Raw genomic sequence first — 21101 nt, forward strand, 5'->3', positions numbered from 1 at the left:
AGTATCGTCCTTCGATCACACCCCGACACACCCCAGACCGAAATATGTGAAAACCACATCCATGTGAAAGAGGTTCTCTCTGCACTTCGCCAGAACAATTTTTTTTTTTTTTTTTTTTTTTTTTTTTGTATACTGAATCGAGGCTCGTGAAAGAGCTAACATTTACTTCACAAACAAATCAACCAGACAAACAAAACACACAAAAAGCGGGAGCGGAAAACAAGATGGGGAGAGAAGGTGACGCACACAAACACAACATTTGAGAGCAGGGAGATGTGTGGAAGGGAGAGGGCTTGGGGGGAGGAGGCATGGGAAGGGGGGGGGGGGGTGGAGGGAGAAGTATAAAACACAAGGACACCAATGACTTCCAGGACAGAAGTTGGTATTTCAAAAAAGTGGAATTGGGGTGAAATTAGCGGGGGTAGAAAAGATCAAGGTTTTGGATGGGGGAAGATAAGAGATGGTGGTGAACAGCTGTTTTAAAGACCTGGAGGGTGGAGGGGGATTGAAGACAGTGAGGGAGTTTGTTCCAGAGGCGGGAGAAAAGAGGAATGAAGGAGTGAAGGTGAGCAGAGAGTCTTGATTTTGGCAGTTTGACCATAAGAGGGTTGCAGGCAGATCTTGTGCGACCTGTAGGAATATTTGCGGGACAGAGCCCAGAGAGAGCTGGGGGGGCAAGGCCAGAGAGGAGTCGGTAGAAGATGTTCAGTGTTCGGTGTTCGGAAGAAGAAGATGTTCGGTAGAAGATGTAGAAGAAGAAGTCGGTAGAAGAATGCAACCATAAAAAAACATTTACAGAGAAACACCACAGGATACCTTTGAGGCTATGTCTGTCGATGACCGACGCTTCATCCACGTCATGACACGAGGTGCCCACACCAACTTAGAAGGGAACCTCGAGTTCCAGTTACCCTTCAAGAGAGTGAATTCATCTACCCAAAAACTAGTCTTAGGTCCAAGGTAGGTTCTTAGATTATCAGTCCAAGCCAAGGTCTTAGGTCCAAACTTCTTAGGTCCAAGGTAGATTCTAAACATAGACCCAACAGCCTTCTAAAAGTCCTCAATTGTGTATAGCATGAAAGCCAAATCAATTATGTGGTGAATTGTACCATGTTGGAATGTCAGACGACACATGTTGTATATATGCCCAGGTTTGCTGCAGTTATGGCAAAAATAATGTTTGAAACGACACATGTGGTGTAAGTGACTGCCACCATAACGCCGGCATGATTTGCCAGTTGGAGGACTCAACGATCTGCTGCTATCCGCACTCCACAAGCACCACTTTTGCTATGCTCTGTTCCACTGTAATTTATATGCAACAGATAACATGACACTTCCTCATGCCTCTCCCGTAGGGAGCGGGTGTACTGGTCCATTGAAATACAGCCTTCATCAACGAAATAAAGTGGAATAACGAGGGGAAAATAAGCATTGCTTCACGTCTCTAGATCTGGCAAGATCCGGCAAGATGCTGCAAGATCCAGCAAGAACCGGCAAGATGCGGCAAGATGCGGCAAGATGCGGCAAGATCCGGCAAGATGCGGCAAGATCCGGCAAGATGCCGCAAGAACCGGCAAGATGCTGCAAGATGCTGCAAGATGCGGCAAAATCCGGCAAGATGCGGCAAGATCCGGCAAGATGCGGCAAGATCCGGCAAGAACCGGCAAGAACCGGCAAGATCCGGCAAGATCCGGTAAGATGCGGCAAGATGCGGCAAGATGCGGTAAGATGCCGCAAGATGCCGCAAGATCCAGCAAGATCCGGCAAGATGCGGCAAGACCCGGCAAGATGCGGCAAGATGCGGCAAGATCCGGCAAGATGCGGCAAGATGCGGCAAGATCCGGCAAGATGCCGCAAGAACCGGCAAGATCCGGCAAGATGCCGCAAGATGCCGCAAGAACCGGCAAGATGCTGCAAGATGCCGCAAGATGCGGCAAGATCCGGCAAGATGCGGCAAGATGCGGCAAGCTGCGGCAAGATCCGGCAAGATGCCGCAAGAACCGGCAAGATGCGGCAAGATGCAGCAAGATCCGGCAAGACCCGGCAAGATGTCGCAAGAACCGGCAAGATCCGGCAAGATGCGGCATGATCCGGCAAGATGCGGCAAGATCCGGCAAGATGCGGCAAGATCCGGCAAGATGCGGCAAGATCCGGCAAGATGCCGCAAGAACCGGCAAGATGCGGCAAGCTGCGGCAAGATGCCGCAAGAACCGGCAAGATCCGGCAAGATGCCGCAAGAACCGGCAAGATCCGGCAAGATGCGGCAAGAACCGGCAAGATCCGGCAAGATCCGGTAAGATGCGGCAAGATGCGGTAAGATGCCGCAAGATCCGGCAAGATGCGGCAAGATCCGGCAAGATGCGGCAAGACCCGGCAAGATGCGGCAAGATGCGGCAAGATCCGGCAAGATGCCGCAAGATGCGGCAAGATCCGGCAAGATGCCGCAAGAACCGGCAAGATCCGGCAAGATGCCGCAAGAACCAGCAAGATGCTGCAAGATGCGGCAAGATGCGGCAAAATCCGGCAAGATCCGGCAAGATGCGGGAAGATGCGGCAAGCTGCGGCAAGATCCGGCAAGATGCCGCAAGAACCGGCAAGATGCGGCAAGATGTGACAAGATCCGGCAAGACCCGGCAAGATGTCGCAAGAACCGGCAAGATCCGGCAAGATGCGGCATGTTCCGGCAAGATGCGGCAAGATCCGGCAAGATGCGGCAAGATCCGGCAAGATGCCGCAAGAACCGGCAAGATGCGGCAAGCTGCGGCAAGATGCCGCAAGATGCCGCAAGAACCGGCAAGATCCGGCAAGATGCCGCAAGAACCGGCAAGATCCGGCAATAAACTGAAGCAAGAGGACAGAATTTCCTCGAGTACCATGATATCATTGTTTACATTAGAAGCCGCCATGTTGTTAAGCGGTACCGAGCGCTACGTTCCGTTGGAGTGCTTGCTTGAGCGCTTTGAATTGAGTAAGCCGCTTGGCAAGCTACTTGCTAACGGAACACACCCCCAAATCTACCCACTTCTGTGGACAACCTCTTATTAAATTATTCAAATATGGGTTACGTGCATTGCTGCACTTAAGACTAGATATTTCATTTTTGTCAGAATTTGAAAAAATGGCTCTTCGTGGTACTTGGTGTGCCGACCCCCACCTGGTAGCGCAATATAAAGGAAGATGGTAAGTCAATATTGCCACTATATTTGCATACGTAATAAATAAATAGATGGCGCCTCTCCGCATGTGTTCATCGATACTTCGCTGATTCCTGTCGTAATCGATATCGAGCTTTCTCAGATGGAACAAAGCGTTTTATTTGGTTATGGTGCGAATGAGAGTCAATGTGATCACATTCAATACGGAATTACCCTAGCGTATGACGTCACGGGTAGGTATGGAGCCGCTGACATTAATTACTCGCGGAGTGGGTGATTTGTGTAAGTGAGCCAACTCAAATTGGCTAGAGCATAAATTCATATTATTAATGGACTAAGTTCCAAACTAAAAAAAAAAAATCCATTATCTCCCTTCTTGCGGCGTAGCGGGTGAAAGTTTAATAGGGGTGTAAAGTTTCTTTGCAACGTTAAATGCCGCAAAAGGTTTCTGTCATTATTTTTCCTGTACATGATAATAAAAGCGCGTGGAGTTTAATAACCCAGCGGAAAAACTCTAACATACTTCATATAATATAAAGAAAATTTTACTTCAAATATTACACGATGAAGGAGTTTTCACGTGTAATTTATGAGGAAGAGGAGGAGCGCACCCATTGGGCGTTCTGTGGTAGAAGGACATTGGGTTTTAAATCTCGTTGCCCCAAGAGATGATTGCACGTTAACAACACATCGTCGGGTTGCCTTGAGCGGAAGGTTGAGGTGTTTCGCAAAGGGATTGAGAGGAGGAAGAAAGAAAAAGGAGGAAATGGATTAGCAATTAGCATCCAAAGCGGAAGCGCCATTTTTAAACTGGTGAGATGTGAGAATCGCGCGGCTTGGACGTGTTCGCCGTAAATACGAAACAGAGTTAATAATAATACTTGTTCAGTCGTGAAGCGATACTCGTGTTTTATCGAACATATGTTTTTACATCTACCTGCACACTGATGTCATGACTCAATATGTAAGAACAAGTGGATTTAAATTTCCTTTCAACATCCACGATTGTCACAGCATGAACCCTTGGATGGAGTTGGATCTGGATGTTATTGAGAGGCATTCCGTGTCCATTTTAATCATGGGAGTCGGAGGTTACGACTTCTGATTTACTGTAGTGATGTAACAGTGTTACTGTTAGTAAGTTACTGACACATGTGACGTCAGTTGGTCAAAGCTTGTTCACGAATCGTCCTTCGCGTTGTAGTTGTAGTAGTAGTAGTAGTTGTGGCAGTTGTAGTAAAGCAGTAGCCTAGTAGTAAAGCAGTAGTAGTAAAGCAGTAGCCTAGTAGTAAAGCAGGAGTAGTAGCAGCAGCAGTAGTAGTAGTAGAAGAGCAGTAGTAGTAATAAAGAAGTAGTAGTAGTAGGGTAGTAGTAGTAGTAGCTGTAGTAGTAGTAGCAGCATCAGTAGTAGTAGTAGCAGTTGTAGAAGCAGTAGTAGTTGTACTAGCACAGTCGTTGTATTGTAGTAGCAGTAGTAGTAGTAGTAGCAGTAGTAGTGGAGCAGCAGTAGTAGTAGTAGTAGTCGCAGTAGTTGTAGTAGATGCAGCAGCAGTAGTATTGGAGCAGTAGTAGTAGTAGTAGTAGTAGTAGCAGCAGCAGTAAGAGCAGCAGCAGTAGTAGTAGTAGCAGTTGTAGTAGTAGTAGTAGTAGCAGCAGCAGCAGTAATAGTAGTAGGGTAGTAGTAGTAGTAGCAGCAGCAGTAATAGTAGTAGGGTAGTAGTAGTAGTAGCAGCAGCAGTAATAGTTGTAGGGTAGTAGTCGTAGTAGCGCAGTAGTAGTAGTAGGGCAGTGATAGTAGCAGCAGCAGTAATAGTAGTAGGGCAGTATTAGTAGTCTTATGCACCATCGATAGATTTGTGCTGTCGACCAATCGCGCTGCGCTATCAATGTATCCATCTGTCTATCGCGCATAATAGTGCCACTCTTGGCATTCGTCACATTCGATCATTAATTTGCCGTCATCTGGGTAGCGCAGGGTCGGATCCAGAAATTTTGGGGGGGGGGGGGGGGGGGGGGTTCACTTGACGTTAAAATATTCACAGATCGCAAAATCTACCACCAAGCCTCATTCCAGTCAATGTATTCGTCTTCTAGGTTTTTCACTTGACAAATTTTAGCTAAAAGACAGATATTGTCCAAAAGTGATGAATGAAAGCTTGTGCCGGCCGGCCTACTGAGTGAAGTGACGGTTTACTATTTGAACATCGTTAGCTCTTGTTGTCCACTAGCTCTTCACTAAAGGATGTCCAGAAGATCCATTCCCCATGGATTTTGCCTTGCAAAGTCATCAAACATGATCACATGTTTGCTATCAAGTCATAAAGGTCTATTAGACATAAAGGTCTAATGGACCGCTAACACTCACATTCTTCTACCGACTCCTCTCCGGCCTTGCTCCCCCAGCTCTCTCTGTGCTCTGTCCCCCAAATATTCCTACAGGTCGCACAAGATCTGCCAGCCACCCTCTGATGGTTAAACTGCCGAAATCTCGGCTCTCTGCTCACCTTCACTCTTTCATTCCTCTTTTCTCCCGCCTCTGGAACAAACTCCCACACTCACTTCAATCGCACTCCTCCCTCCAGGTCTTCAAAACAGCTGTTCACCACCATCTCTTATCTACCCCCATCCAAAACCTTGATCTTTTCTACCCCCACTAATTCACCCCAGATCCACCTTGTTTGAAATTCCAACTTCTTTCCTGGAAGTCTTGGCAGTGTCCATATGTTTTATACCTCTCCCACCCCCCACCCCTTCCCATGCCTCCCCCCCAAAGCCCTCTCCCTCCCACAGTTCTCTCGATGTCTCCATGTCTCTCGGTCCCTGCTCTCAAATGTTGTGTTTGTGTCCTTCCCCCTCTCTCCCCATCTTGTCTACCGCTCCCGATGTTATTTGTTTTGTGTGTCTGTTTGTCTTTCTGTGTGATTAATGTTCGCTCTTTCACGAGCCTCGATCTTGTATACAAAAAAAAAAAAAAAAAAAAAAAAAAAAAACCAATATCTAAATTCACACCATAGTGAATGTGTGTTAGTGGTATTAGCATCAATTATCTACCCCCATCCAAAACCTTGATCTTTTCTTGACGTTGAATCCGTCCATTCGGCACACGAAGGAAGGACAGTAATGTGTGTTAGTAGCAGTCCATTCCTCTGATCTTTACACATTGTTGTCTGCAGACGTCTCAGTCAACTAATGGACCGCTAACACTCACATGATGTTATGGGCATCGTGCAGAAGAGACGATCAGGCAGTGGATGTCGAGGAAGAATGATCTGTCTCTCTGTTTGAGGGTTTTTGCTGCTGTGTTTAGGACCTCTGATGTTGACTTGCCTTTCCACTCGAACTGACAACAGCGCACCTCTGTATCAACTAATATTGACCATGGCAGGCCATCTTGGTAGAAATCCACCAGTTCACTGATGACTCCTGTGAGGAGATCACACATGAGATGAGGTGCAGTGCCTGCGTGACCCGTTCTGTGTGCTCAGTTAAGCGGGTATGTGGTTCAATGAGCAGGTCCGAAATCATTGGCCAGACCCAGCAGTGGCAGAAGTATCATTGGAGGAGAGGCACCAAATGTGGAGATCTGCACGATGGTGCCGGGGGCGACTCGGTTTCCAGGGCCAGAAAAGATGATAGATGGGACTCTGAAGGTTGCGTACAACTTGAAACTAGCTAGCATGAGGCTCATTTGCCTTCTTGTTGGCATTTTTGTCCAAAGAGGCAGCTCATGGCCTGCAATATGCAGAAATCAATGCATGTCTTACTTTGAGAAAGCAACTTTTGTTTGTAGTTAAAATACACGATTCAACACACCAAGTGGGAACTCGGGTTTTGTTTGTGATAGACGATTTTTAAATGATAGATCCATCATGGATGTTTGATTATTTACATTTAACAAAGAAAATATCTCCATGAGGGTCACACCCAAGTACACAAAACAATAAAAATAGCAAATGAGTCGAGGAAAAACCAGTTATTTTTTTGGGAGAAAGTGATATCCAACCATCAACTTACTTTATCCACAGGAAAATTTAGGAAAATTGAGTTGCTGTACTTGACAAAAAGGCCTAGGCCCTGTCCTAACTGAGTCTAAAGAAGAGCTGAAGGTTTTGGAATCTTTGCGACGGATCTTTACAACAATGATGTAAGTAAAAAAGAAAAATTTACGATACAGATCAACAAGAACGTTGAACGGACATGCACAAAATGTGATGAAAATAATCCGAGTACTAAACCTAAAGTCGCCATTACGGATCATTAGATCGTCATAGCAATGGACGATGTAACAACTGAAGGTTTGAATTACCTGATGAAGTAGTTCAGGATTGTACTGCGCTTTACTGTCCAGAAGAAGACGATCCAGAAAATATTGCCTTTCACTTAGGAGCCAAATTTAAACACTGCGTAGTGCGTATCAGGAATTAACACAGAGCTAGAGGAGAAAAGTAACGTGGCTCAGATTAATTGATGCGTGAAAGAAAAAGATGCACGTGATTGTCCATTGTCCAATGATATCTCGCACAACGATCATGTGACAAACTAGAAGGGCACTCGGTAGGGAGCATACCTTCGCCAGGTTGAACATGGTCTATGTTTTGTATCCCCCACTGATAAACCGGATCTGGATTCGGACCTGAACCAAAATCTAACCGGCTTCTTCTTGTCGCTTAACCAACTCTGAACTCATCCACCAAGTTTTGTCCGAATCCGTCCACAACTTTTTGAAATATCATTCTATATATCGTTTTTAGACCAATCGCTCCATGGTGAAGAATCAATGAAAAAAATTCTCATAACTGAATCCGTATTCGGATAAAAAATAAAATAACCACATTTAGAGGCCATTTTTCCCCGCAAAGCGAGAGTTGGCCTTTTTCGGGGACCGTGGTTGTTGTTTTTTGGTCCCCTTTTTGAAGCAATGTTTTACGGCCGGATGCTCTTCCTGCCGCCAACCCTTTTTGTCGCCTTTTACGACAAGCAGGGAATTACCAGTGAACTGGTACTCAATTTGCCGACCTCGGAAGGATGAACAGGCTGAGTCAACCCCCCTGGCGTTAATTCAGCGATCGACTGGGATTCGAACCCAGGATCCTGGGATCCTAAGCTGGCACCCTAGCCGCGAGCCCAACACCAGGGTTTAGGTGTTGATCTTCATCAAAATCGAATCAATTCTTCCTTGTCACACACAAGTTGCCCAACAAGCTTTGGCCGAATCCATCCACATCTTTTTGAAATATTGTGCGATCTACCGTTGCCCCATCTCTCAATGGCGAAGAATCACTTTTAAAAAATTAATAATTCTTACATCCGAATTTGGATTTTCACAAAATTCAAATCAATTCGTCCATGTCAAACACTCAACTTGCCCACCAGATCCGTCAATAACCTTTTGAGATATCCTGCATGGACACAAATTGATAGCGGTGAAAACAACCTCTGTCCATAGGTAGGGTAGGGCAGAGGTAGGAAGGGGTGGGAGGGTTTACATGCACCCAGTGAACCCCCCCACCCCCTGGATCCACCAGAAATTGTTCCTTCCCTTTGGAAACTCGTTGCTCTTCAATAAGATAATATTAATAGTGTGTAACTTTTCTCACATGAGGAAGGGAAGGAACAATTAGACTTTCTATATGGAACACAAATCAACGTCAACCACAATCACGAGCTGAAGTAATACATGGGAAAACATGGAAATACCACACTGTACCCGGAGAAATACCTTGGCGATCACATTGGGGATTCGGCACACGGATGTTGAAATCGGCTCGGAAGGCGCTTTGGTAAAAACCAAAGCGAAACTCTGTTTCTTCATTTAATATGCCTTTCAACGTTCTATTATTTTATAATCGTTTCTATATAAAATGTCTTTTTAATACGCTACTTACTTAAAACCATTTTTATATGACTTTACATTAGTGACAAAAAGCAAGTTGAAATGAAAAGGTAAAGGGGAGAAATTATACACGCTGTCCAGATGACGGCAAATTCATGATCGAATGTGATGAATGCCAAGAGCGGTACTGTTATGCGCGATCGATCGATGCCTGTGCGAACGATTGATCCATTGATAGCGCAGCACGATCGGTCGATAGCGCAAATCCATCGATTGCACATAACAGTAGTACTAGCAGAGCAGCAGTAGTAGTGCTAGCAGAGCAGCAGCAGCAGTAGTAGTAGTAGTAGCAGCAGCAGTGGTAGTCGTAGTAGTAGTGGTATAGAAGTGGTAGGCCCCGAACAGTTCTCTAGAACAAGCCTGGCAGTACGGAGACGGTTGATTAATCTCCCAGGAGCGACCCAGTGATCCCCCACATCCAGGATGGTGTACCCCTGCCTTTACCAAGTCAAAGTTAGAGAGACACGAGGGAAAGGGCCGTTCCATGGAGACCAATCGGCACTCTGACCATGACCACGCTTCCCCGACGAATCCGGGCAGCAGGAAAGAATGGGGAAGATTTGGCCCCCAACTTGTGTTGAGGGGTTCAATCACCACAAAGAGGCATCCCCAATAGTTGGCAGAGGGGGGCAGTTGTGCTGGATGGTGTTGGTTTCCATCGACAGCTGCTTATCCCCCTTAATCTTGGGAATGGCATCCCCTCTCAATCGTGGTAGATAACCACAACATATAGCCATCTCTTGTTTCATAACAGTTCTCTGTAAAATGTTCTGAACACCAAAGCGACCATTTTGTAGGCCCCATCCACACTCGGGTATTTCAAACAAACCTCGTCCAATTTCTGGCAACCCTCGGATCTTTCGGCCATTGGTGTAGCATGAAACCATCTTTGTTTGTATTAGGACAACCACCAAGGACGCATTGACCCTATATATTTGTAGAAATTCGAAAAGTATTCGCCATTTGAGTTAAATTGTACTGCAATGTAACCCGTAAACAATACAGAAGTGGCAGTCGACTTAATGTTGTGGCATCACGGCTAATCTTGAAGAAGAAGAAGAAGATTTTGACTTTTAATCACAAAATTACCCATGTTATAAATCGGAAAAAGACGCATCATACCTATAGGGTATAAAGGTATCGATAGATTAGTGTCGAGTGTTTGGATTCCCCTTTAAACACGATGGGTAAAAGGTTCTTCTTCATTTTTGATCGAGGATGGAAGGAAGGACATCTTCACCAGTTAAAAATTGAAAATAATTCCAAACAGGAAACTTTTTTAGGGGGGAGGAGGGCTGTGAGAGGGCGGGACATTGTAAAACAACACACAAGCATGAAGAACTAATTTAACCTGTCAAAATATGGTGTAAATGATTCAATCAGCAGCTGTAAACTACCGAATAAATGGTTTGGGGTTCTTTTTTTCTACAGTCTTTAAACCTTTTTATTTCGATTACATTATATATTTGAACCCTGTAGAACACAAATGGCCTTGTTTGCCCTTCAAAAAAACCTCCAATTTCTCAGTATTTGGGCAAAACTTTACTGTCTCGACCAATCAAATTTGCCACATGCAAAAATGGCGGCAGGTGGAATAACAGCAAGATTCAAAGGAAAATGGCGGCGCGTAGCGAAGCAATGACAAAGCTAACTTCGTCCAAAAGACTTGTTTGTTTAAGTGCATCTTTTTCTCAAAGATCGTTCCAAAAATCAGTTTCTCCAAGATGAGTTGGCAGAAGGTTCAGCTCTGGACTTCCATTTGACCCATCGGCTTCATATGGTTGCCATCACGCCTTTTTATTTGTTCAAAGTTCACGAACAAAGAAATATAGATTGTGCTCAGAAAAGCAAAGCAAGAGCTGAAAAGACCCTTCCCATGTCCTTTTTCTCAAGACTCTTTGGGGTAAGGCTTCTATGAACTCTAGTTGGAATTGATGTAATACGTACACTTTCCTAATAGGTACAACTAGTGACTGCTGATGTGTCAAGGACAGGTGATACGATGAGATGACATTTGATAGGATGGGTGGGCCATAGAAATATAACAACGATCCCGTGAGGGTTGGGCTTAAAATTCCACCTACCGCAATGATGTGATGTCAACGAGCATGGTGATTGCTTTGACCAAAGTCTACTTTTGACTTTGCGGAACAGAGTAAAAGTTGTAAGGTAGGTTTAGATGCTATAAGGAGAACCGTTCGACATTCTTCATTGTCTACAAAGTTTGGTGATTCCCACAGCGGTGAGAGATGAGTTTGGAATCCAGACAGATACCATGCATAATTTATATAAATAAGGTCCTTCGTGAGCAAAATAGAAAGATGTGCAACAAAATAAGAAACCAAGCCAATTTGCCAACAGGTGGCACTATTGAGACTGTTTCATGACTGTAATGTTGCTGGTACTTTTCCACCTGTGTAAAGTAAAATCCTCGAAGTCTTGACTTATTGAGTCAATGGCCGATGATTTATCAAAAGACATTCTTCATCTTGGCCACTTACTTGAAAGGCAGTGAAGTGGCATGAGCTCCTAAAGTCATGACTTCTGTCTGCCTGTCTGTTCAATGTATCGTCTATGTGTTAGGCTGGGTGTCAATTATGAGTTAGGCCTGCGGGTATCATCATTTCTGGAGGACATGACCCCATGCCTCTGCTGAAATGCCTCTGTAGGTTAGGCTAAGAATTTGGAATGTTTCAGGTTGCCTGGGATATCGCATCTACTCTTTGTCAAAATATACCGTGGGATATTTATCATTCACCAAATAATGCCAGCAGACTGACAACCCAGCTTAACGTCCATCCGAGAGAAGTTGCATTTTGTGATTCTACTTAGCACCAATCAGGTAGTTTATAGTCAATCCGCACAGACAGCTTTGCACCATCCTGTCAGGACTATTTATCTGTGATTGTCAGTGAATTATGCCACTTTATTTACACACACGTTCGTAAATTTTATCACACTTTGTAACATTTTTAATAGCATGAAATTATTAGTCCCCTACTTGGAAGGGGCGATAGGTTTGCTCTCCGTCTGTCTTGTCTGTCTGTCCATCCCACCTGTGGTTTTCTGCACTTTTCTCCATATCTTTTAACATATTCAACTGAAACTTGGTACATGGCTTTATTATGATAAGTTACAGAACAAGTTTGAGTTTTGTAGCATTTCACCAATCTTTCATGGATTTATGGCCTTTTTGGACTTAGAAAATAGCACATATTATACATGGGTAATTTTTCCAGACTTTCCCCCCTATTTTTAACATATTGAACTGAAACTTGGTAGGGGACATGTATTGCAAAGCAATTCTCCCTCTTGTTTTAATTTGTCCTGTTCACTTATTGAACTAACTTTTTGTCCCCACGCTTGTTGAAAAAAAATGGGGGTATATTATAATCAGCCTCACCTTGTCTGTCCGTCATGCTATCTCCTCCTAAATGGTTGGGGTATCAATTCACCAAGCTTGATAGTTATGATCAACACATGGGAACAAGGTACGAGAGCAGTGCCTTTTTGGGCTCTGTCTCTTGGGGCGGGGTCAAAAGTTTGAATACCAAAGAATGCAATTACAGGCACATTGTAAAACATCTTTTAATCAAACTTTGTATATGCAATCAACATTGGGGGATTTTTAAAACATAGGGGCAATACCCCTGGCGCTCACCTGGTAGAATAAACAGTATACTGCACCGACTAAGGATATTTTAAACCAATTTCAATGGTTGCTAGAAGACAGGGCAGCATGTAGAATCATACCAATATAATCATAAGACTTTAAACAATGCAAAAAATACCTATTTTGGGGGCAACCTCCCCTCCCCCAACCCCATATACCTCCTAAGACCCCAATTTTTCTAATGCCTCGAGCAAACATTGCTACATAATGGGTGAATAAGGTTGTGGTGAAGTTTCATCGAAATTGCGTGTGTTGTTTCTGAGAAGAAAGCAAATACCTATTTTGGGGAGCAAACCCCCCCGTAGACCACCAAAGGGGCAGTTTCTTTTTTTAATGCCATGAACAACCTTTGGTACAGCTCGGGTTTTGAAGGTTGTGGTCAAGTTTCATCGAAACAGTGTGTGTGGTTTCAGAAGAAAAAGCAAATTCCTATTTTGGGGGGTAAAACCTGGATCCATTTTGACCCTGGTAAACCCCCTTAGATCCCGATTTTTTTTTTTCTTGCCGTGAACAAACTTTAGTCATAACACAACAAATATCATTTGTGCCAAATTTGTTCGCAATCCCATCAGCGGTTTTGGAGAAGAAGTTTCAAGTGTTTATGGACGGACGAACGGACGGACAGACAACGCGCCATCGCATAATTTCCCCTTGTTCCAGGTGAGCTAAAAAATTGATATTGGATCATTTCTGGTGGAACCTTTTGCCATCCTCCAAGCTTGCTTTAGGTGTGAAGTGTGTGGATTTGCGATGGTGCACCATCTTCTACGCTGTAGTTAAAATTTGAATATACCGTACTTCAAATCTTTTGCCATACAGGAAAGGGTCGTTTGGAATGAAAATGTCATGACCTCCACTCTTACCGTTCCAGGAAATGTTAAAACATTAAATTGCACATTAAGCCAACTATTACACCCTCATTTAAAATGTGTTTTTTTCTTTCTTTTTTCTCGGGGTCGTGGAAAAAAATAAGGGAAGATTGAGAGTAGAAGAAAGCTTTAATTTATTCTTTTTTTACCCCTGCCACTGGAGGTGAAGAGGTTGGATATGTGACAAGGACGAATTGATTTGATTTTGGTGAAGATCTGGATCCGGATCCGAGATTAAAATTTTTTTTAAAGTTATTCTTTTTCATTGAGAGATAGAACGAAAAACGATATTTAGCATGATATCTCAATACGATTTGGACAGGTTGTGAGAAAACTTGGTGGATGAGTTGGTTGGGTGACAAGAACAAGCGATTGGATTTTGGTTCAGGTCCAGATGCAGATCTGGCCTATCAGTGGGATACAAAACATAAACTGTCCCGCTTGTCCGGAGGTATGTGCTCTAACGAGTGTTGTTCTAGTTTGTGTCTGAAAATCTGTCGTCTTTCACCGAGTTATTAAATTCGCAGAAACCTAAAGTTTTTTCCGTATGATGAATGATTGTAAATGATGGATTGTAATTAGAAACACTATTCTATTTGAAAAAAACAAACAAAAGTTTATCTTTGTTGGACTATTGTATCTTGTTCTGATAACTTTATGAACACCCCTTGTACCTACTAAATATATTTTATTTCTTAATTTCCTGTTCCTGGTATAGCATACCTATTAGGAGATATCTAGAAGGAGCATTACCTCATCGCTGCCCATGGATCTCGGTGGCCCACCTTTTGCCGCCGCATCCACATGTCTCACTGGTGAAGTCATGCAGGATCTTGACCTGCAGACTTTGCTCGTCGATGAGCGCATGCGCTGCCAGCGCCATAAATTGAACTATCAAAATGTAAAGGAGGAACTTTCCAGGTGAGTTGTGCATGTATACGTACGCACGGTGCATAGTTGTATTATTTGTTTTTTCCCCATATTTAATGATCCATCACCTTTTGTGCCAGTGTTTTGCTTCTCCTGCAATTTTGTTCCCACAACGTATTTGAACCCTCATCAAACTCCAGAATTGGCATGTTCCCGAAATATGTGCAAGATGGTAGTATTCAGGGAGACATTTTACGTGCGTGCGTACGTACGTGCGTGCGTGCGTGCGTAAACGAAGGACCGAATTCTAATTTGGTGTGTGGGTGCAACCCACGTCAAAATCCAAGATGGCCGCCACCATATATATGTCTGAACCTTGTGAGCGAAATATCTTGAAAAATAAACGAACTACTAACTTCTAATCTGGTGTCTTTGTGTATCTACGCATAAGGAAGAACGCTATTGAAAATTGGGTCGCCACGTCAAAATCCAAGATGGCCGCCGCTATGTATGCCTGAAACTTGTGAGCGGAATATCTTGAAAAATAAACGAACTTCTAATCTGGTGTGTGCGTGTATCTACGCATAACTCCTCAGTCACATTTGCTCTACGGCTAGGATACGGCGGCCGTACCCCCCCTAAATTGACAGAAATGTGCGGCGGCCGCAGAGTTTCTGAGGTGGCCCTAGGGCGTATGGCTATCTTTTACAGGCCGTAGGGGTCACCGTGGAATTATAGCGCGGAGTTATAACTTTTTTCATTTCTAGGTTGGCCATAGCAATTCGACAAGCCGTAGCCATGACAACTGTAAGTGCTGTTATACATATGAAAAAGAACTGGTATATATACCCACTCGTTACCGTCCGTCTGGCCGCACGTTCGCCTTAGGGCCCCCCTGTGGTCGCCTTGCGGGCACCTTGAGGCTACCTTGCGTCTGCCTTGAAAATTCTATGGCCGCCGCAGGGACGCCCTAAGGTCACCGTGCGACATCAAATCAAAGACCGTACGGCACCCCCACGTTTTCGGTCTCCACAATTTCTAAATACCCCATGCAGCTACCCGAAAAATAAAAACATATGTGACTGCTACATTGTGTGACCGTGAAAATACTGCGGCCGCCCTATAATTGCTAGTGGCCGTAGATTTTTTAGACCCTATGGCCGCCGAGCCAAATGTGACTGAAGCATAAGGGAGAACGTTATTGAAAATTGAGTCGCCACGTCAAAATCCAAGATGGCCGCCTTGCGTCTGCCACTTTGTTAACTCGCATCACTTCACCGACGGGGGACCTAGGCGTAACGCTTGTTATGATTACATATACACTTCTATCATGCAATAAAGCAATGTTTTATTTCTCATTGCAAAATACAGCCAAAACTTAAGCAACATCAAAATGAAAAAGGGAAAAACACGTGGAACGTTCCACAACCTGCAAAACCCAAAGAGGAAAGAAGATGAACTTCACATCCATGCCTTGGACACATCCATGCCCCTTCCTATCTTCATCCTCTCACACCTAGTACACTGTACCGTCTGTGCTCATACATATGTTGTTGAATGAGAGGCTTACATGCTCAAGGTCAATTACACCATAGCCTTCATCTTCTGCATATAAGTACAAACGGACAAAATCCAATTATTTATTAGTTATTCAACAACCCTCACTGGGCACGTAAATTAACTTGTGGATACTTTGCTTACAGGTCGAGGATACGAGGAGACGATAGATGAAATAGCATTGTCTATGTGTTTTCAACCTGGAGGTCACAGCATTATGAGCGACTGTATGTACTCAGCAAGGAATGCCAAACACGTCAAATTATATATTTTAGTCAATTTAGAATCTTTTTTTACTTCCTTGCATCATGATGATTTTTATGTAAAACACAATCCAGGTGATTATTATTTATTTATTTTTATCATGCCTAACCCAGGACATCCTTTGAGCACCATAGCTCTTGAGTTTTGCTTTGTTGCAATTTGCCTTTGCTATAAATTTGCTATTTTGCTGTAAAATAGCATTTGCTGTTTGCCTTTGCTTTGTTCTGATCCGATGAGTATTATAATCTTGTACGTAACTGTAAGCAGCAAACATCCTGCCTTTTGGAGGTGAAGAAAGGGCTATAATTGCCTGAGCGGTTTCTTATTCCTCATGTGGTTTCGTTGCCATGCAATTGACTTTACATAACATGTCTGTTCCATGTTTCTAACAAGCCAACAGGTGTTAACGCGACTTCTTTCCCGCTCAGTTCCACCAAGCGAAGCCCCAATGGGACGTGAATGGTGTCATTAGCTGTGCTATGTAAAGGTGGTTGACATCCAATGAATATTCGTTATCACAAAAGACACACTGTTCTGGCCAAACCTTTAGAAATTTGCATAAACCGATTGTCTGTCTCCTCACAAAAGGAAGCGATTCTGTGTGTATCTGCCATTGACCTTTTCTTACAATAGACGAATTTGTTGTTTTTTTCACTTGTATGATTCACGGACACAGTTAAGCCTGTTTGAGTGTTGTGTGGGCGCGACACATTTTCCTTGCCGTGCCACGTTTTTGATTGCTGTGAGGCAATGCAATATTGCACCTAAAAAGGTCTAAGCGTGTTTGCTTGGGCTGCTTGACTGCATGGTCACTGAGACCATCATGGAGCCACTCAGTTGCGGAGGAATCGAATGGTGTAATCAAATGATGAAAAGCATGAGCCTGATGGCGTGGTGTGTCGTCAAGTGCAATGCCGGGTAATATATTGGAGCATATTGGAGCACGTGAGCTTTTCCAAATGATTCGTTTTACCGCAACCCCCCCCCCCCCTCCCCTCCCCTTCCCCTCAGGCTACAGCTGGCGCTGAATGATGCACAAGCAGATCTGGAGCGAATTCGGGTCGACCGGGACACGGTACATATGAAGTCGAAGAAAGTATCTGCAGAGCTTCGTGCTGAGCTGGGAGCGAAAAATAATGAGGTTCAGGAACTACGAGAACAGGTCTGAATACTCAGCTCCGAATGTTCTGAATTTGAGTAGTTATTCAAATCGCCCATCCGATGGACGGCACACACATTGATGAATCGGCAAAGCCCGTGAAACACCAGGTTGACAGTTTATTGCTGGGCCCTGGTGTTGTGCTAGCGGCTAGGGTGCCAGCTTAGGATCCTAGGATCCTGGGTTCGAATCCCAGTCGATCGCTGAATTAACACCAGGGGGGTTGACTCAGCCTGTCATCCTTCCGACGTCGGCTAATTGAGTACCAGTTCACTGGTAATTCCCTGCTTGTCGTAAAAGGCGACAAAAAGGGTTGGCGGCAGGAAGGGCATCCGGCCGTAAAACATTGCTTCAAAAAGGGGACCAAAAAACAACAACAACCACGGTCCCCGAAAAGGCCAACCCCCGCTTTGCGGGGAAAAATGGCTTCTAAAGGTGGTTTTTAAATTTTTTTAAAATTCAAATCCAGCAGGTCCGATAACTGTCTCATTCATCAGTAGAATTAATTTTTTGGAGGGAGGCAGACATGTTTCATCAGTTGGCCAAGGATACTCTGCTAAAGGGTGTTTCTGTCATTGAAGGATCTTTAGCATTGAGATTCTTCTTCATTCGTATGCCGCACTAGGCTGTGGGGTAACATCATTGGCTTAGGGCATGGCTATGTTGCTGATACAGTACCCTCTAGGTTAGAGCAGGAACTAGTAATTTTTTCAGGGTGCCGACGATCCTAGCTGACTCTTCGCAAAGGACACCGTGAGATCTTTAACATCCACCAACTAATGCCAGCAGATGGGACGCCCAGTTTAACGCCCATCCGAGGGACGGCACACACATTGATGAATCGGCAAAGCCCGTGAAACACCAGGTTGACAGTTTATTGCTGGGCCGAGATGTGAACCCAGGCTAGACAGCTTAGAGGTGAGTGTGCATACCTTTAGGCCATCCTGTCAGCCCTTTAACATGGATGAATAAGTGCTTCACTGTCAGCAACAGAGGTTGAAATTGCACTTCTGCCAAATGTCTATACTTCCTATTTCTAGCTGATACAATTTCTCTATCTCTTCTGCAATTATTTCATCAGCGGTTACCACTGCTGTAATATTTGTCGTTGATTCACCTCCTTCCAATTCCTTGATGGCATGTAAATGTCACAAGCATTTTTACTGTAAGACATTTAAAATTGCTCCATGCAATATGTTGAAATTTGTGAATATTTAGTGAGCTTGGAAGCATGTGTTGTATGTACGATGTCCCCTCAGGCTATTTTCATGTTGTGCTCCAACGGCTAACAGATCTTGCCATGAAGGCCACGAGCATTTATATGTGCTTTATATACTCTCGGATGCGTGTTATCTGGCTCCGGGGGTTTGTCTTCTCTTAGCTCTCCTGTTTCTCCTCGCCTCATAGGTTAGACTCTCTCAGCTACTGATAAATCGCCCTGACTGTTCTTGTGGAAATGTTGAAGCAAAAAAAAAAAAAAATTGATTAAGTCTGCCATCTCACCTTCATCTTTAGTTGGTGTTGCCTGGTGTTGGCTTAGCGGTTAGGGTGCCGGCTTGGGATCCGAGGATCCTGGGTTCGAATCCCGGTCGATCGCTGAATTAACGCCAGGGGGGTTAGCCTGCTGAGTCAGCCTGTCATCCTTCCGAGGTCGGCAAATTGAGTACCAGCTTGCTGGGATGAATGATCACGGTGTGTACCCCGATTTAGAATAGGTACACCGTATCCCTGCGCATCGTAAGCGGCGACTAAGGGTTGGCGTCAGGAAGGGCATCCGGCCATAAAAACGTTGCCTCAAACAGGGAACCATGATTGTCATGGGGCCCGCAAGGCTAACCCCCGCTCTAGCGGGGGAAATGGCCTTAAAACGATCATTCATTCATTCATTCATTCATCTCACCTTCATCACTAACCAATCTCCCTGTGCTTTTCCTCAATGGGCCCACACTTGTCTTCAGCTGCCCTTTAACCCCATTTTGTACTTTAAAATTGGGGCAATGCCCCTGGGCTCACCTGGAAGAACTAGGGAACCACTGGTAGGCGTGGATGACCCATGGAATATGTAAATTAGCCGATGGTTTGAACAAACTTGTGAAAGCACCATGCAGAGATGATTCCTACCAAGTTACATCTAAGTCAGCTTAATTATTTTCGAGAAGTTAAAAGTAACGATCCCGGAATCGTAATGACCTTTGACCGTTAAATTGACCGACTTCAAATGCAATTTTTTGGTGAGATTTGTAAGGCATCAGGAGGCCTTGGTCCTCAGTTCTACAAAGCTTTGTGAAAATATGGCTATTAGTTTTAACATCACGTGTGATGAAGGTTGTGGTCAAGTTTCATCAAAATGGTGTGTGTCGTCTCAGAGAAGAAAGCAAATACCTATTTTTGGGAGGGGGAGAGGGAGGATCAAACCTTGACGCACTTTGACCCCGGGTAAACGCCCTTTGGACCCGATTTGTTTTTTAATTCCATGAGCAAACTTTGGTACATCACGGGTGATGAATGTTGTGGTCAAGTTTCATCAAAACTGTTTGTGTAGTTTGGGAGAAGAAGATCCGAGTGTTTACATACTGACTCACTGACTGACTGACTGCTGGACACCGTGTGATGCTATTACCTCAACTGAACCATGTTCCAGGTGAGCTCAAAATTCCTCGTTATTAATTTTGGTGGAAGACAAAATATTAAATAGAATCATCTGAATTAGTGAGAGGAATGTTTTAGCAATTGGCTGCACACATCCAAAGGAATCCTGAAAGTGTGGACGGATTAGATTTTACTTTTTTTGTAACCATATGCGCATTGTTTTTTTTACCACTGTGTTTTTTTGTTTGTTTGTTTTCTCCTTGACCCAATTTTGTAGGTTTTGACTGAGCACAAGCTGGAGCTGCTTAAAGTGAAATTCCAGAACGAGCTGGAGGCTCCGTTGAGAGAAATTTGCACAAAGCTGGAGCAGGTTTGGCTGCCTCAAATTCATTGCATGACCTGACACTTTGCCTCAACTTTTCATACATTTACTTTCTTGTTGTGAAATGCTGTTGGAGACCCTGGATAAGTTGAATGACCGAAGCAAGAAGTTTTTGTGTATTTTGTTATACCCGTATGGGCTTAGGATACAACTGTCTTATGCAAGTGTAGCCCATTGTATGACGGAACTCTGGTGGGCCTGGGGTCGAAAGTTGTACGGTGTGCATGCAGGAATGTGATTTCTATCGCAATGAGTTCAACAAGGTGCGATATGAGTCGACTCTTCTCAAGGCAGAGTTTGACCACCAGCAGAAAGAGCAGAGTCAGCTTTTGGAAGAGAATCGCTTGAAGCATCAGACTGAGGTTAATCCTGAGATTTATTTGTTTCTTTATCGAGTTCTATTTTATCTCTTGTATTGTTTCATGTTATTCATTTTAATATCTTATTGGTGCACTCTTTTGTCAATGTGCTGGTTTTTTTGTTTTTTTTTCCAAACTGCTTCTGACCAGCTTCACCAGTATTAGTCTGTGCTGTCGCCTACAAGCCAAATGTTTGAATTGTTAGTATCTTCAAAGATAACTGTGTGTCCACACTTTTATCTAATTTCAACTTGTATATATTTTTGGAAGAAAAATGTTTTGGAGGAATAAGGTTGGATCAATGCTGTGTGGCATCATGTTAATACAT

General features: G+C 44.1%; 1 protein-coding gene across 3 annotated transcripts in view; it reads left to right on the forward strand.

Moving 5' to 3' along the window:
• Positions 1–3717: 3717 nt before the first annotated feature.
• LOC137438772 (centrosomal protein of 83 kDa) overlaps positions 3718–21101 on the forward strand; it is a 51899-nt gene continuing 34515 nt past the window's right edge. The window contains exons 1-5 of one of the 3 annotated variants that reach the window (XM_068134122.2): positions 3718–3971; positions 14312–14514; positions 17296–17446; positions 20310–20402; positions 20645–20776. In XM_068134122.2, the coding sequence (XP_067990223.2) occupies positions 14360–14514; positions 17296–17446; positions 20310–20402; positions 20645–20776 (531 nt within the window). In that variant the 5' untranslated portion in view covers positions 3718–3971; positions 14312–14359. Of the gene's footprint in view, positions 3972–14311; positions 14515–17295; positions 17447–19956; positions 20085–20309; positions 20403–20644; positions 20777–21101 lie in introns of those variants that run through there. The other 2 variants (XM_078767305.1, XM_068134148.2) reach the window with 2 other exon arrangements.

Source organism: Myxine glutinosa, chromosome 1 (genome assembly GCF_964187855.1).
Source record: "Myxine glutinosa chromosome 1, kmMyxGlut1.1, whole genome shotgun sequence".
Classification (NCBI taxonomy): domain Eukaryota; kingdom Metazoa; phylum Chordata; class Myxini; order Myxiniformes; family Myxinidae; genus Myxine; species Myxine glutinosa.